At 37.0% G+C, this 15,427-nt stretch overlaps 1 protein-coding gene across 1 annotated transcript in view; it reads left to right on the plus strand.

Annotated features, from left to right (window-relative positions):
- Positions 1–587: 587 nt before the first annotated feature.
- Positions 588–15,427, plus strand: part of LOC131434688 (kynurenine 3-monooxygenase) — a 30,934-nt gene continuing 16,094 nt past the window's right edge. Inside the window, exons 1-6 of the mRNA XM_058601681.1 lie at positions 588–813; positions 12,936–13,005; positions 13,076–13,315; positions 13,559–13,646; positions 13,700–14,354; positions 14,427–14,588. Coding sequence (XP_058457664.1) covers positions 733–813; positions 12,936–13,005; positions 13,076–13,315; positions 13,559–13,646; positions 13,700–14,354; positions 14,427–14,588 — 1,296 coding nt within the window. The 5' untranslated portion in view covers positions 588–732. The remainder of the gene's footprint in view (positions 814–12,935; positions 13,006–13,075; positions 13,316–13,558; positions 13,647–13,699; positions 14,355–14,426; positions 14,589–15,427) is intronic.

Raw genomic sequence — 15,427 nt, forward strand, 5'->3', positions numbered from 1 at the left:
ATATAAGTTTGTGGAAATCGGTTCAGCCATCTCTGAGAAAATTGAGTGACATTATTTGTCACATACACACACATACACACAGACAGACATTTTGTGATCTAGACGAACATGAGAAAGGAAAAATCGGTTTTTAGTTAGTTTTGGGTCGAATAGGTTTCTATATGCGTGAATATTAAATGGTTTGCCATATTGAAGATGCATGCAATTTTTTTTTAACTTTTCCGGAATCTGGAAGTGGATAAAAATTTGTGAATGTCAAATCTGTATAAATCGTTATTTAACTCGCATTCGCATTCAGAGATAGACATGAGAAATGCAAAATTGTACCGGTAGGTAGATTAATCTGTAGTTTTAATCAATGAGTTGGAATATTCGTGCCTTCAGCGTTAAATATTGATACCGCCAATACATATGCAATCGACAAAAATGAATACAATGTTGACGCAGTACTTCCTCTTTCGTCAATTTCAGTACCGGCGATTACTGATTACCTGCGGTAATCGCATGAAAATGCGGACGTTCGGAGACCAAGCAGTCGTCCTTTTCAGCGCGCGGTAAGCGGCGGTACTATCGATCGACTCTATAACATATGCCGCAGGCGCTAAGCAATGGTCAGTAGATCAGCGGTCGTCAACGGGGAAGCATCACAGCTCCGGCCGGGGAACTCGTGCCATTTGTTTAGTACTCAATTGTTTTGTCTAAAGTGTTGCCGCATTGTCGCTAGGCTCGGGAATGACGGCAGTTTATAAACAAACTAGTTACAACGGATTACCGGCGAGAAATCTCAACGTTGCTGTCATCGGGGGTGGACTGGTAAGGTTGGCTTCTGGCTGTCACATTGTTTATGGTCCAGATTGTGAGTGTCATACGCCGGGATCGTATGTCGTTATGGGGACTAGCTGATTGTGGACTTGGAATTCCGTACGACCAGTGAAGTTTGTTGTGTTTACGAAGTTTCAAGTTCACTTACCCACAGTTAATCGTTCAGAATAATGTGTTTTGACGTATGTTTTGAATTCCGTTCGATTAAACATCTTCCGCCCGGATGAATACCGTACATACCGCAAGCTAGGAAAAAAAAATTATCAGAGCTCACCGCAAGGAAGTTAGGACGATAGTGCGGCTTATTTGAAGTAGGATCAGATGATTGAGTGTGCGGCTGAGAATTCAATTTGTGAATAGTTATTCGAATGTTATGACATAGTGATGATTGGTTCCTTTAAATGTATGCTTTTAGATAGATTATGCTGTAATTTGACATGCGTTTTCTATCACAAACAGTGATTTCTGCTGGAATTTGTTTATTTAGCAGTTCTACAATTGTTAGTCCATGCAACTCTTTTTGTACTGAACCAGATTGTCATTTTCATTCTGAACCTTTGAGGTATTTTCTCCCTGGTGGAACAATAACTTGACCACTGCCTAAGACCATCTGAATATTAGCTTATCTCATTGGTTTTTCACGGTAGAGCCTAGAAATTTTGTCAGTTAGAAAATATGAGGATATCCATTCCATAATATATTTATCGGTAAGTCAATGTCAATTCTAGATGAAACGTTTCTACGAGATCGGTTTCTTGTTTGAAAAAGTAGCGTAGCGAAAAGATTATGTGTCGTCTCCCGGGAAAGAGATTTCTGACAATCAATATTTAGATATGGCAGATCTGATGTGAACAAAATTGTATAAGACTGGAGCCACGTTTAAAGCATGTGGAGATTTACGATTCTGATAGCTAGCCTGGTGACAGTGTGTAGGAACGTGTTTTCAATTTAGGATTAGGCTGTATAAATAATCATGTGCAATGATCAGTTTAGGGGAGTGCAGTCATACAGAATAAAAGTTTATTGCTTTAGCACGATTCAAAAAATTTGATGAAACTGAAAAAAATAATTGTTTAATTGACCGTTCCGGTGACAATTTTTTCATATTCATTATAAATTAATAAATTTTATTATTGTTGAAAATGAACTCGTTACGATAAATTTTTGTTGTAATCAATACAACAACACAAATCGTATCAAGAATTTGAACATAATATCCAAGTACAAATGCTTCTATTTCATACAATTGGGAATGTACCCAACCTTTATTTACGAATTAAACGAAGGTTCGTAATTCGAGTAAGTTCATAAGAAAAGTTTACGTTATTTGAAATATCCTTCGCAAAAATGAGTAATGCCAGAGACATAATTGGATAACGTGAATACGAATAAAACATGCTTTTCCGCACTTCGGAAAATTCTATACCTATTTATTATAAAAAAGGTAACCAAAAATAACAGAAAAACATTCATGTCGAAACTTACCAAAAATTTGGAATCACCAGCATTTTTCATGATACTGTAAGTAAAAATTAAATTAAACCGAATATGTTCAATTTATTACTTAAAATATTCCAATATATATTTATTCTAGAAAAAAAGAAAAACACATTCGACAGTGAATGTAAGTGTGCATTATTAGAGCGATTGAAAATCGGGTTTTCAAGACAATGCACAGATACACAAGAGCAGAGTGTGAGTTTCATTTTGGAGTTCTCACCGCTTCTTCCGGACCTGTTCCGAAACCCGAACCCGGATTCGGTTAAAATAGCATAAAAGTCTATGAATCTATAAGACGTTTCATTGGAATCCATTCTTACACTTGTGCAAATCGTCCTAGTCATCTCTGAGAAAATTATATGAGTTTTTGACCGCTACAAAGAAGATTTTTCTGTTGTCACTCCCAATGACGCATCGTCACTCCCAATGACGAATTTAAATTTTTATACTCATCGCCCAGACCAGAGATGTAAAGTAAAAATTTTAAATATTTTCATGCAGGGTTGAAGTAGTCTGTAAACTCGAAAAAAAGTCTGCGGACTTCAAGTTTTCTTCCAATAATGGTGTAAGGAATTGGTATAGTGAACAAAAAAAAAAGACCGCGGCATTTTTAAAAGTCTAAATTTTTACAAACGTCTTCAAAAAACGTGATTTTCAAAAGCCTACAAAAAAGTCTGCAACTGAAACCTCTTATCGAGACACGGTAGATGACTCGATGAAATTAAATAGAATCATATAAGATTGTAAGGCACCTCATTTGAATGTAAATTTATTGAAATCTGCTCGACCATCTGTTCGACAAATAATCAACCAATTTTGCAAACTAGAAGAGCTTGAATAGTTTCAAAATATTCGCTCCTTTTTACATCGTGAACACATAATAACATCCTTTTCACATAGGAACACACTCTTAAAATTGAATGTTTTAATACTCATCACTCAGTTTTTCCGGAACCAGAAGTCGAAGCCGAACTATGGGACTATATGATAAAGGAAATGTAAAAAACGATCCCTTCCCTTTGACACATAGAACTTCTTGTTTCAATTCCTCATTGTCCAATCCAAAATATGTGAGTACATGTTTACTTAAATTGATAATTATTTGCACTCACTCTTCAGAAAAATAATACTAAAGACACAAGAATCATCAGTTAAAAGCATTATATGTTATTTGTGGGCCCCTCCCGAAACGAAATCCTGGGTACGGGCCTACCTATATTAAATAGTTTTCAAGGAATAACATAGATGTATAGGTGTTTAGTCGACCACAACAAGTGTCACACTCAGCATTCACATCTCGTGCTTATGAACAGAATGAGCAGTGTACAGCTCATGCCAAAGATTTTGATTTGTAACACAGAATGAACAATTTCGTGAGAAAATCATTTATAAGAGCATTTTGGTTATAAATTGAATGACTAAATTGACAGTCTTAAACGACATGTACCAATATGACTCCCTTATATTAATCCGTTAAAAACACATAGTTAGTGTCTATTTAACTAGCGAACAATAATGTAAGCCTACAGCACTCAATAAAAAAAATTCGTATTTCTATGTGTCGTACGTTTTGTGTGATGAATCGTTGAGTTTGGAATTTTGCGTGCCATATTTTGGCACGCAATTTCACCCTCATGTCCGTTCATACCAAACATTTTAGGAAACTTAAAGTTTGAATTATTTTTGGATATCTCATACTACTGAAAATTTTATCATAAACTAGCTGATTTACCCGGCGTTGCTCGGAAATGTTTCGTGAAGGCAAGGCCCAGAAAAAAATCTAGAAATTGTCCTGTCCATTGATACTCTGATTGTAATTAAACACAACTTAGACGACAACCCGATTGAACAAAACTGCGTTCATGTTCCGATTGTGAATTATCAGTGTCCCCCCAATTGGGTCAGTTTTATATTTGAACACTTTTGTTAGCAACATTTAAAACACCTTACTTTCTATAAATACCTTCTTAGTAATCTCAAAGTTTCATATGCATAAAGACTGTGCCAGAAAGTATGGACGCACTTTGATTTCGCTGTAAATAATTCACAAGTGTTAGATATTAAAATTTTATTCGATATACTGATAATATTAGACTACAACAACAGAATATTATTCTCAACATTTGCTACTTAGCCATTGTAGACTAGCTGGCCATTGCCATTGTAGACTTCTTGGCGACAAGTTTTGACACTTTTTTCCAATATTTTTCGAACTGTTGAATGGTTTCGGCTGCCGAGACATGTTTCCTAAGATGTGCCTTCGTTAATGCTCAAAATTCCTCAATTGGTCGAAGTTGTGGGCAATTTGGTGGATTCATGTCTTTTGGGACGAAAGTGACATTTTTGGTAGTAAACCATTCTACCGTTGATTTCGAGTAGTGGCAAGAAGCAAGATCTGGCCAGAAGACAACAGGATCCTTGTGGCTTCGAATCATTGGTAGAAGTCGTTTTTGTGAACATTCCTTGATGTATATTTCACTGTTCATTGAAGCAGTGGTGATGAAGGGTTTCGAAATCTTATCGCAGCTACAAATTGCTTGCCAGACCATAGCTTTCTTACCAAATTTTCCGACTTCAATCGATGTCTCGGACTGGTTTAACACTTGCCCTTCTCGCACCGTGTAATATTGTGGTCCCGGCAAGGATTTGTAATCGAGTTTCACGTAGGTTTCGTCGTCCATGATTATGCAGTTCAAATTTCCAGCAAGAATCGTATTGTACAGCTTTCGAACCCTCGGCCTGATCGATGCTTCTTTTTTTTTTTTTTTGTTTTGATTATAGAGGCTTTAACATCTTAGGTCATTCGCCTCTTCGGACCAGAAAATCTTTCTGACCCTATGTGCGGGGTTGGGAATCGAACCCAGGCGGGCTGCGTGAAAGGCATCGACTATCCCATCACGCTATACCCGTCCCTTGTCTGCTTCTTGTTTCGGACTACGTTTTGATTATTTCTGCTTCTTATAGGTTCGAAGATTCAAACGTTCTTTAGCACGAAGAACATTTGACTTCGAAGTGCCCACTTTTTTGGCCACATCCCGAACTGATACCTCCTTCTTTTGCTCGAACGCCTTCAGTGTTCGTTTATCCAACTGAGGGTTAGCAGGACCTTTTTTTCGGTCCGTTTTCGATCTATCCTCAAAGGTGTTATCCTCACCGAACTTCCTGATTGCATTCGCACGGCTTTTTCACTTACTCCTTTCATTTTTGCTATCTCTCTCAGTGACAGTCCGCGTTCTGTGCACCATTTGTACACAATTTTTCGACGTTGTTCTGCTGAAAGTCCATGCATTTCGAAACAAACTAATGAAATCGAATAAACAACTGCACAAGTGGTTAAAGAAGAGTGTAAACAACAGGACGCAGACATAAAAATTTACAGATTCTGAACCATTGCGAAATGGCAGCGGTTTTTGGTTGCGTCCATACTTTCTGGGACAGTCTTTTTAATATTATTTGAAAATTGCCATCCGATTTGAAATGCTTCAAAAAGTGATGAAGTCGAATTCATTCGGATGATCATTTTAAAAAGTTGATCTGGTAGGTAGATCATTTTATTTTCCGTTATATCGATTAAATCGATTTCGTTTACAGAGCGAATGGCATTGAAGGAATATTGGTAGATGTCTACCTGTTACACTAGTGTAACTACCGTTAGAAGAAGATGATTTGGCCGATCTACCTATTAATGCATCGGCCTATTAATGCATCGGCCAGAAATAGTCGAAAACACGTTTTCGTTCGGCACGTCAGAAAAGACATTGCACTCCGTTGCAAAACAAAAAGTGTTCTGTAAGTAGCAGAAACTTTACGTCTGCTTAGCGGTTCAAGTTGAACTGCCGAGTTTAGCACTAAGCAGTTCAATTTGAACTGCTCTGCACTGATGAGTCAAAGACGAAACGTAAAACTAATAAAAACGGTTATGTGCCCTAGCACAAAATTTGGCTAACCCCTAAATGACCTATTAATAAATTGTTTTCGTTAGAAGATGAACTGGAAGGCGTTCCTGTGTTTTGATTATTTACATCAGGAGAATTAAGAATTATTTGTCTTCCTGTTACTAAAGCGTAACTGTCGTGAGAAGAAGACGATGACAAGTTCGATATACCTGACAATGAATTGTTTCCGTTAGAAAACGAATTGGAAGGCGTACTTGTTTTTTGTATTAAATTCGAAGAAATAAGTGCCATAGAAGAATCAGGCGTGGCATTTGTAACGGTTTTTTTTTATTTTCAGGTATGTTCTGTAAATTTAAGGTCGTTGATTTGATTTGTTGTCTAAATGACCTATTAATAAATTGTTTTCGTTAGAAGATGAACTGGAAGGCGTTCCTGTGTTTTGATTATTTACATCAGGAGAATTAAGAATTATTTGTCTTCCTGTTACTAAAGCGTAACTGTCGTGAGAAGAAGACGATGACAAGTTCGATATACCTGACAATAAATTGTTTTCGTTAGAAAACGAATTGGAAGGCGTACTTGTTTTTTGTATTAAATTCGAAGAAATAAGTGCCATAGAAGAATCAGGCGTGGTATTTGTAATGGTTTTTTTGATTTTCAGGTATGTTCTGTAAATTTAAGGTCGTTGATTTGACTTGTTGTCTAAGCGAACGAGCGTTTAAATTTTTTCCCTGACTGGACATTTCAAATAGTTGGATAGTTGGATTTATGATTTCCATTGCAATTTGAACATGAAAATTTATCAGCGGTTTCATTCATTGGACAAACGTCTTTCGAATGCTATTTACCACAATTCAAACACCGTATATCCATATGACAATTTTTGGTTCCATGGCCGAAGCCTTGGCAACGACGACATTGCGTTAAGTTTGCAATACGATTATGCCATTTATAATGTTCCCAATGAATTTTAATGTGGGAAATGAAACGTACTTTTTCTAAAGTTTTCAAATTGTTTACATCACTTCGATTGAAGTGTATTAGGTAAAGTTCATGGGAAATTCCAGAGCGTGGTTTAGAAGTACCATTCGCTCTTTTTTCATAACAATTACTTGGGACGGAAGGGAAATCCGTCCGTTGTCTTTTATTTTTACATTCAGATTCTATGAAATCGTGAATGTTATTAGAAAAATGTTAAATAACGAACTGTGATTTATTCCGTGTTGAGTTATTTTTAGCCTTAGGCTTGTTTCCTTTCCGGTTGGACGCAGGCATTTTTGAAATGAATGAAATTTGAAATTTAATTAACTAGGCTAAATTAGTCTTCGATTAGACTCCTAGATTGGAAAAGTCTTGATTAAGACTGATTTTGTGATAGTCTTAATAAGGACTGATTGGTTCGAAGAATAGTTAGCCTTAAAAAAGGCTGATTAATTTTTTAGTCTTGAAAAATACTGATTATATTAGAATATAACTTTTTGTATAGCCTTGAGAAAGGCTGAATAATTGTTAGTCACTAAAAAGACTGTTAGTGATTCAGGTAGCCGTGAAAAAAACTGAAGCCTTGAATCGATGAAACTCTAGGTAGCCAGAAAAAAATTTCCAGGAGCCAAGAGCCATACGCGTGCGGTGCAAACGACTGTTCAACACCGACTGAGGTAAAAACATGTTTTGTCAGTTACGTCACTTATACCATTATATTAGCCATTTGATCTTCGAACTTAATCAATGGTCTAAAAATAGCTTTCAAACAATCCGATTAGAAGTGATTTGCAAACCAATAAGCAATTTTGTTATTAAAATTAAACATTTGTATGGTAGAAATTAATATTATTTAGTTTGAAATATGATTTAAAATATCCAAAATTATAACAATTCAGTCATTGTAATATCAAACCAAGAACACATAATTCACAGAATACGATTTTTTCTGTTATTTTATATTCTAGCAATCGGAATAGAACAATATCATAAGTTTTTATCTGATCTAATTGTGATGTAGTTTATTGAATAATATTTTATTTGGAGATAGCACTACTGAATCGGTTATACTTAAAGAAATTGGAATAACTCATCAATAACGAAATAAGATTTAATAACCAGCTCGAAGTACTGAGTATTTATTTAACTAATTTTGATGCTAAACAGATCTTGTAGAATTTCTTGATTCCTTATATCGAGATATATCAAGAAAATATCACGTATTGCTATGGCAGCACAGAAACATCACGACAAGATATGATGGTAAATAAACCAGTTGTCGTATGTTCAAACCCCGACCTGGAAGGATTCGTAGTGTCAGTAGAATCGTAGCACCAGCCATGCAATGGTTCTGTACACTCTGAATCGGCTGCGAAGTTTGTTCAAACAGAAGGTCAATTTCCACTACAGGAATATACACCCAAACCTTCATTTACGTAATAATCGGGACTACATAAATCGAATTTTGACGTAAAAAAAGTTTACGTTATTTGGAATTTTCAACGTAAAAAAGTTTTCCTTATGTATATGTATTATTAGATATGTATAACATATTATATAGTTATGGAACGAAAATTATGAGTATTTACAGGAAAAGGATGTTCTAAGCAGCATTTTCTAAGATGGCGACTTCCGGTTTATTGATATTTCTTGAAAACCCTTACAACATGGGTATTTTTGGAACGGGTTTGATGAGTAGATGTCGGTAAAATATGTTTGAGGTGGTTCTGAATTCCAAGATGGCGACTTCCGGTTTATTGATATTCCTTGAAAATCCTTTGATGAGTAGATGTCGGAAAATGATGTTTAAAGTCATTTCAAAATCTAAGATGGTGTTTCTCGAAACCCGTAGCAAAACGAATGTTTTCGGAACGGGTTTGAAGAACAGTTCTTAGTAAACGTTGTTTGAATAATTATGACTTACTGTCGAATACTTTATAATATTGTTACTTTCGGAATGGATTTTACGAGTCAATATTGGGAAGAAAGTTGTTTCAAATAAACTTCAGGAACTTTATTCCAAATTCAACATAATATTAGCTTGACACTTACAATCGAATTGTCAAATAAATGCATAAATTGATGAAAATGCTTCGATGTAAATATTTTAACTTTCATTCTTTGGTAAAATAAATGTTAATATTTAATTTTCAGTATTGTAAAAGGTGATTTTTTTGAGGTAAGGATTTTCATGCATTAGTATTTGCTCAGATTTTTCGAGGTTATGATTTTCATGCATTATTATTTGCTCAGTATGCTCTGACATTTCATCATGAATAGACTTACTAACGAGCAACGCTTGCAAATCAGTGAATGGGCCCTAGAAAAGTTGGCAGAAAATCCGCTTTTTTATCGACAAATTTTGTTCAGCGATGAGGCTCATTTCTGGTTGAATCGCTACGTAAATAAGCAAAATTGCCGCATTTGGAGTGAAGAGCAACCAGAAGCCGTTCAAGAACTGCCCATGCATCCCGAAAAATGCACTGTTTGGTGTGGTTTGTACGCTGGTGGAATCATTGGACCGTATTTTTTCAAAGATGCTGTTGGACGCAACGTTACAGTGAATGGCGATCGCTATCGTTCGATGCTAACAAACTTTTTGTTGCCAAAAATGGAAGAACTGAACTTGGTTGACATGTGGTTTCAACAAGATGGCGCTACATGCCACACAGCTCGCGATTCTATGGCCATTTTGAGGGTAAACTTCGGAGAACAATTCATCTCAAGAAATGGACCGGTAAGTTGGCCACCAAGATCATGCGATTTGACGCCTTTAGACTATTTTTTGTGGGGCTACGTCAAGTCTAAAGTCTACAGAAATAAGCTAGTAACTATTCCAGCTTTGGAAGACAACATTTCCGAAGAAATTCGGGCTATTCCGGCCGAAATGCTCGAAAAAGTTGCCCAAAATTGGACTTTCCGAATGGACCACCTAAGACGCAGCCGCGGTCAACATTTAAATGAAATTATCTTCAAAAAGTAAATGTCATGTACCAATCTAACGTTTAAAATAAAGAACCGATGAGATTTTGCAAATTTTATGCGTTTTATTGTTTAAAAAAGTTCTCAAGCTCTTAAAAAATCACCCTGTAGTAAATATGATTTATTTGAATAGATTCAAGTTTTGAACTGCTGTTAAAACTGTTTTTTTGTTCGTTTTCGTGGACTGATTTCAATCCCTGAACTGTTGATTAGTTTCCCCATAATTTCATTCCGGTAAATCACAAAAAACTAATGAGTCAAACAATTAGATTTTAAAATGATTTTGGTGACTTTTTCACAGACCTGAACTAACTAACAGTTTTTCTTCATATCGTTACACACAAACATCGTTTTCCAACATGTACTCATCAAACCCGTTCCAAGAATACCCATATTGTAGTAATTTACATGGAATATAAATGAGCCGGAAACGATTTTCATTGTATGCAAAAACCTCTTTTTACGAAGTAGGTTCGTAAAAAAAGTTTACGTTATTTGGAATTTTCAACGTAAAAAAGTTTTCCTTATGTATATGTATTATTAGATATGTATAACATATTATATAGTTATGGAACGAAAATTATGAGTATTTACAGGAAAAGGATGTTCTAAGCAGCATTTTCTAAGATGGCGACTTCCGGTTTATTGATATTTCTTGAAAACCCTTACAACATGGGTATTTTTGGAACGGGTTTGATGAGTAGATGTCGGTAAAATATGTTTGAGGTGGTTCTGAATTCCAAGATGGCGACTTCCGGTTTATTGATATTCCTTGAAAATCCTTTGATGAGTAGATGTCGGAAAATGATGTTTAAAGTCATTTCAAAATCTAAGATGGTGTTTCTCGAAACCCGTAGCAAAACGAATGTTTTCGGAACGGGTTTGAAGAACAGTTCTTAGTAAACGTTGTTTGAATAATTATGACTTACTGTCGAATACTTTATAATATTGTTACTTTCGGAATGGATTTTACGAGTCAATATTGGGAAGAAAGTTGTTTCAAATAAACTTCAGGAACTTTATTCCAAATTCAACATAATATTAGCTTGACACTTACAATCGAATTGTCAAATAAATGCATAAATTGATGAAAATGCTTCGATGTAAATATTTTAACTTTCATTCTTTGGTAAAATAAATGTTAATATTTAATTTTCAGTATTGTAAAAGGTGATTTTTTTGAGGTAAGGATTTTCATGCATTAGTATTTGCTCAGATTTTTCGAGGTTATGATTTTCATGCATTATTATTTGCTCAGTATGCTCTGACATTTCATCATGAATAGACTTACTAACGAGCAACGCTTGCAAATCAGTGAATGGGCCCTAGAAAAGTTGGCAGAAAATCCGCTTTTTTATCGACAAATTTTGTTCAGCGATGAGGCTCATTTCTGGTTGAATCGCTACGTAAATAAGCAAAATTGCCGCATTTGGAGTGAAGAGCAACCAGAAGCCGTTCAAGAACTGCCCATGCATCCCGAAAAATGCACTGTTTGGTGTGGTTTGTACGCTGGTGGAATCATTGGACCGTATTTTTTCAAAGATGCTGTTGGACGCAACGTTACAGTGAATGGCGATCGCTATCGTTCGATGCTAACAAACTTTTTGTTGCCAAAAATGGAAGAACTGAACTTGGTTGACATGTGGTTTCAACAAGATGGCGCTACATGCCACACAGCTCGCGATTCTATGGCCATTTTGAGGGAAAACTTCGGAGAACAATTCATCTCAAGAAATGGACCGGTAAGTTGGCCACCAAGATCATGCGATTTGACGCCTTTAGACTATTTTTTGTGGGGCTACGTCAAGTCTAAAGTCTACAGAAATAAGCCAGTAACTATTCCAGCTTTGGAAGACAACATTTCCGAAGAAATTCGGGCTATTCCGGCCGAAATGCTCGAAAAAGTTGCCCAAAATTGGACTTTCCGAATGGACCACCTAAGACGCAGCCGCGGTCAACATTTAAATGAAATTATCTTCAAAAAGTAAATGTCATGTACCAATCTAACGTTTAAAATAAAGAACCGATGAGATTTTGCAAATTTTATGCGTTTTATTGTTTAAAAAAGTTCTCAAGCTCTTAAAAAATCACCCTGTAGTAAATATGATTTATTTGAATAGATTCAAGTTTTGAACTGCTGTTAAAACTGTTTTTTTGTTCGTTTTCGTGGACTGATTTCAATCCCTGAACTGTTGATTAGTTTCCCCATAATTTCATTCCGGTAAATCACAAAAAACTAATGAGTCAAACAATTAGATTTTAAAATGATTTTGGTGACTTTTTCACAGACCTGAACTAACTAACAGTTTTTCTTCATATCGTTACACACAAACATCGTTTTCCAACATGTACTCATCAAACCCGTTCCAAGAATACCCATATTGTAGTAATTTACATGGAATATAAATGAGCCGGAAACGATTTTCATTGTATGCAAAAACCTCTTTTTACGAAGTAGGTTCGTAAAAAAAGTTTACGTTATTTGGAATTTTCAACGTAAAAAAAGATTACGTTGTTTGAGATTTTTGTCGTAAAAAGAGTTACGTAAAAAGAGGTAACGTAAAAAAAGTTTACGTTAACGAAAGTTTGGGTGTAATAACAAGACTTTGCTAGACTTTAGATTTTAACAGAACACAGGGCGACTAAATAATGTTATCATCATCATTTTGAAATTTGTTCTCAAAAACATCAAACATATTCTATGATGGCTCTTTTTCTCTGCTTTGTTTTGACTAACGTGTTCATAATTTTCAGGTTGGCTCCCTGTTGGCACTGCACTTGGGCAAGAAGGGCCATGAGGTGGATTTGTACGAATACAGAGAAGGTATCGGTATTTGGTCGCACACCAGCTCGAATTGTTAGAATTGATTCCATTTTCCTCATCACTTTGACAGACATTCGCACGGCCGAGCTGGTCATTGGTCGGAGCATCAACCTGGCACTGTCCGCCCGTGGACGTAAAGCCTTGGCCGAAGTGGGTCTCGAGGAAACACTACTCAAGCATGGCATTCCGATGAAAGGCCGCATGTTACACGATCTGAAGGGAAACCGTACGGTCGTTCCGTATGATGCTAATACCAACCAGTGCATATATTCGGTCGGCCGAAAACATCTGAACGAGGTGCTTCTCGATGGTAAGTTCTCCGGTGAAATATGATAGGTATCGATTACGCACTGAGCCGCCGGACTGGGCGTTGGGGAGTTGTTCGGTGGAGTTTATTCCATGGCTTAGTTTTGTACTTTAAATGGTTTGCGAGCCACTTGAACGGCTTCCTGTTCTAGTCAACGACGGATCAAGGCGTTTGCCGTACGGGAAGAATTACCACAGTCGAGTTTCGGTTTTGCTGGAAGCATTAACATAATTAGTTTATTTATAGCTGCGGAAAAATATCCCAATGTCCATCTAAATTTCAACAAAAAACTGGTGAAGGCTAATCTGGATGAAGGAGAACTTAATTTCATTAAGTAACTGGTAAAAGTTCGTAATTTTTTCTGTTCAAAAATTTTTTTTTTCGTAGTCCTCTCACGGATGAAAGCAGCCAAGCAAAAGCCGACCTGATTGTAGGCTGTGACGGAGCATACAGCGCTGTGCGGAAAGAAATCATCAAACGGCCGGGGTACGACTTTAGCCAGACTTATATCGAACATGGCTACCTGGAGCTTTGCATACCTCCCACTAGAAAGGGTGATTTTGCCATGCCTCACAATTACCTGCACATATGGCCTCGGGGAAAATTTATGATGATTGCCTTACCGAACCAGGACCGGACGTGGACCGTCACGTTGTTCATGCCATTCGAAAACTTTTCCAGTATTAAATGTGACCAGGAGCTGATGAACTTCTTCCGGCGGTACTTCCCGGATGCGATTGATCTGATCGGACGGGAACGGTTGATCAAGGATTTCTTCAAAACCAGACCGCAGAGCTTGGTGATGATCAAATGCAAACCATACAACGTGGGAGGAAAAGCACTGATAATTGGCGATGCTGCTCACGCGATGGTTCCCTTCTACGGCCAGGGTATGAATGCGGGCTTCGAGGACTGTACGGTGCTGACGGATTTACTTAACCGACATGGTTCGGATGTGGACCGAGTGCTGGCAGAATTCAGCGAGACGCGTTGGCAGGACGCTCACTCAATTTGTGATTTGGCCATGTATAATTACGTTGAGGTGAGGCATTCCGATATTGACAAAAAGAATCCAATCAGATCCAAAATTACTAACCGATCTGTTTAATTTTAGATGCGTGACCTAGTAACCAAACGTTCGTACTTGTTTCGTAAAAAACTGGACGAGATGCTGTTTTGGCTGATGCCAAATACGTGGGTTCCGCTGTATAATTCGGTCTCTTTTACACACATGCGCTACAGCAAATGCATAGCCAACCGGAAGTGGCAGGATGCGGTAGGTGATTTTTCTAACATCCTTTCCAAATTTGGTTTCAAAATGGCACTAAAAGATTCCTATTTTTGCTGCACGTTTCTCTGTTCTGAGTTATGTTTAGCTGTTTCTATGATTTATAAATTCTTTCTTTATTCTTTCAAATCTTTTAAGTCCCTCTAAAAGTAATCCCACCCGACCATAACTTGTGCTAAAGTTATTTCCAATCATCGAGACAGTTGTTAAAGTCAATTTCTGGAATAACCTTCAATTCAATCTTCAATTGATAGCCTGTTCGCACTATACTGGGACGACCGGGACGGGACCGTCCGGGACTATCCGGGACGTTTTTTTTCCTCATCGGCGATGACTGAGCTGCCGGCGTGTGTATGTATTGGAATCCCGGATCCGGGGTAAAATCCTTTTGGTTGCCACCGATATTCCTCGCCGAGTAGTCCCGGTCGTCCCGGTATAGTGCGAACAGGCTATGACTCAAAACGGTTTCTCCGGAGCGGTCGTTTGAGTTTGCTGAATAGCCAGAAGTCACACGAAGCTAAATAAGGCGAATACGGGCAGGGTCGATGAAAAATGTTATGCCCAGGTTGGTAATTTTTCGTACCGGGAGGAACGATATTATTGAAATAATATTCATCCCTTAAAAGCGTAAGGTCAATTTTTTATAATGTTTTGTTTCGACATAACTTTACGCGTAAATCGCGTAAATTAGAAGTTTAAAGCGTTTTCCATACTTTGTTTTGAAACAAAATTGCGTATTTGAGGGCTAAATACGACATAAAACTATTGTGGGGTTGTTCGAACTGTTGACGTAGAACTACCCAGCTGGTTTCAAAATCACTGCCAAT

This window comes from Malaya genurostris, chromosome 3 (genome assembly GCF_030247185.1).
Source record: "Malaya genurostris strain Urasoe2022 chromosome 3, Malgen_1.1, whole genome shotgun sequence".
Classification (NCBI taxonomy): Eukaryota; Metazoa; Arthropoda; class Insecta; order Diptera; family Culicidae; genus Malaya; species Malaya genurostris.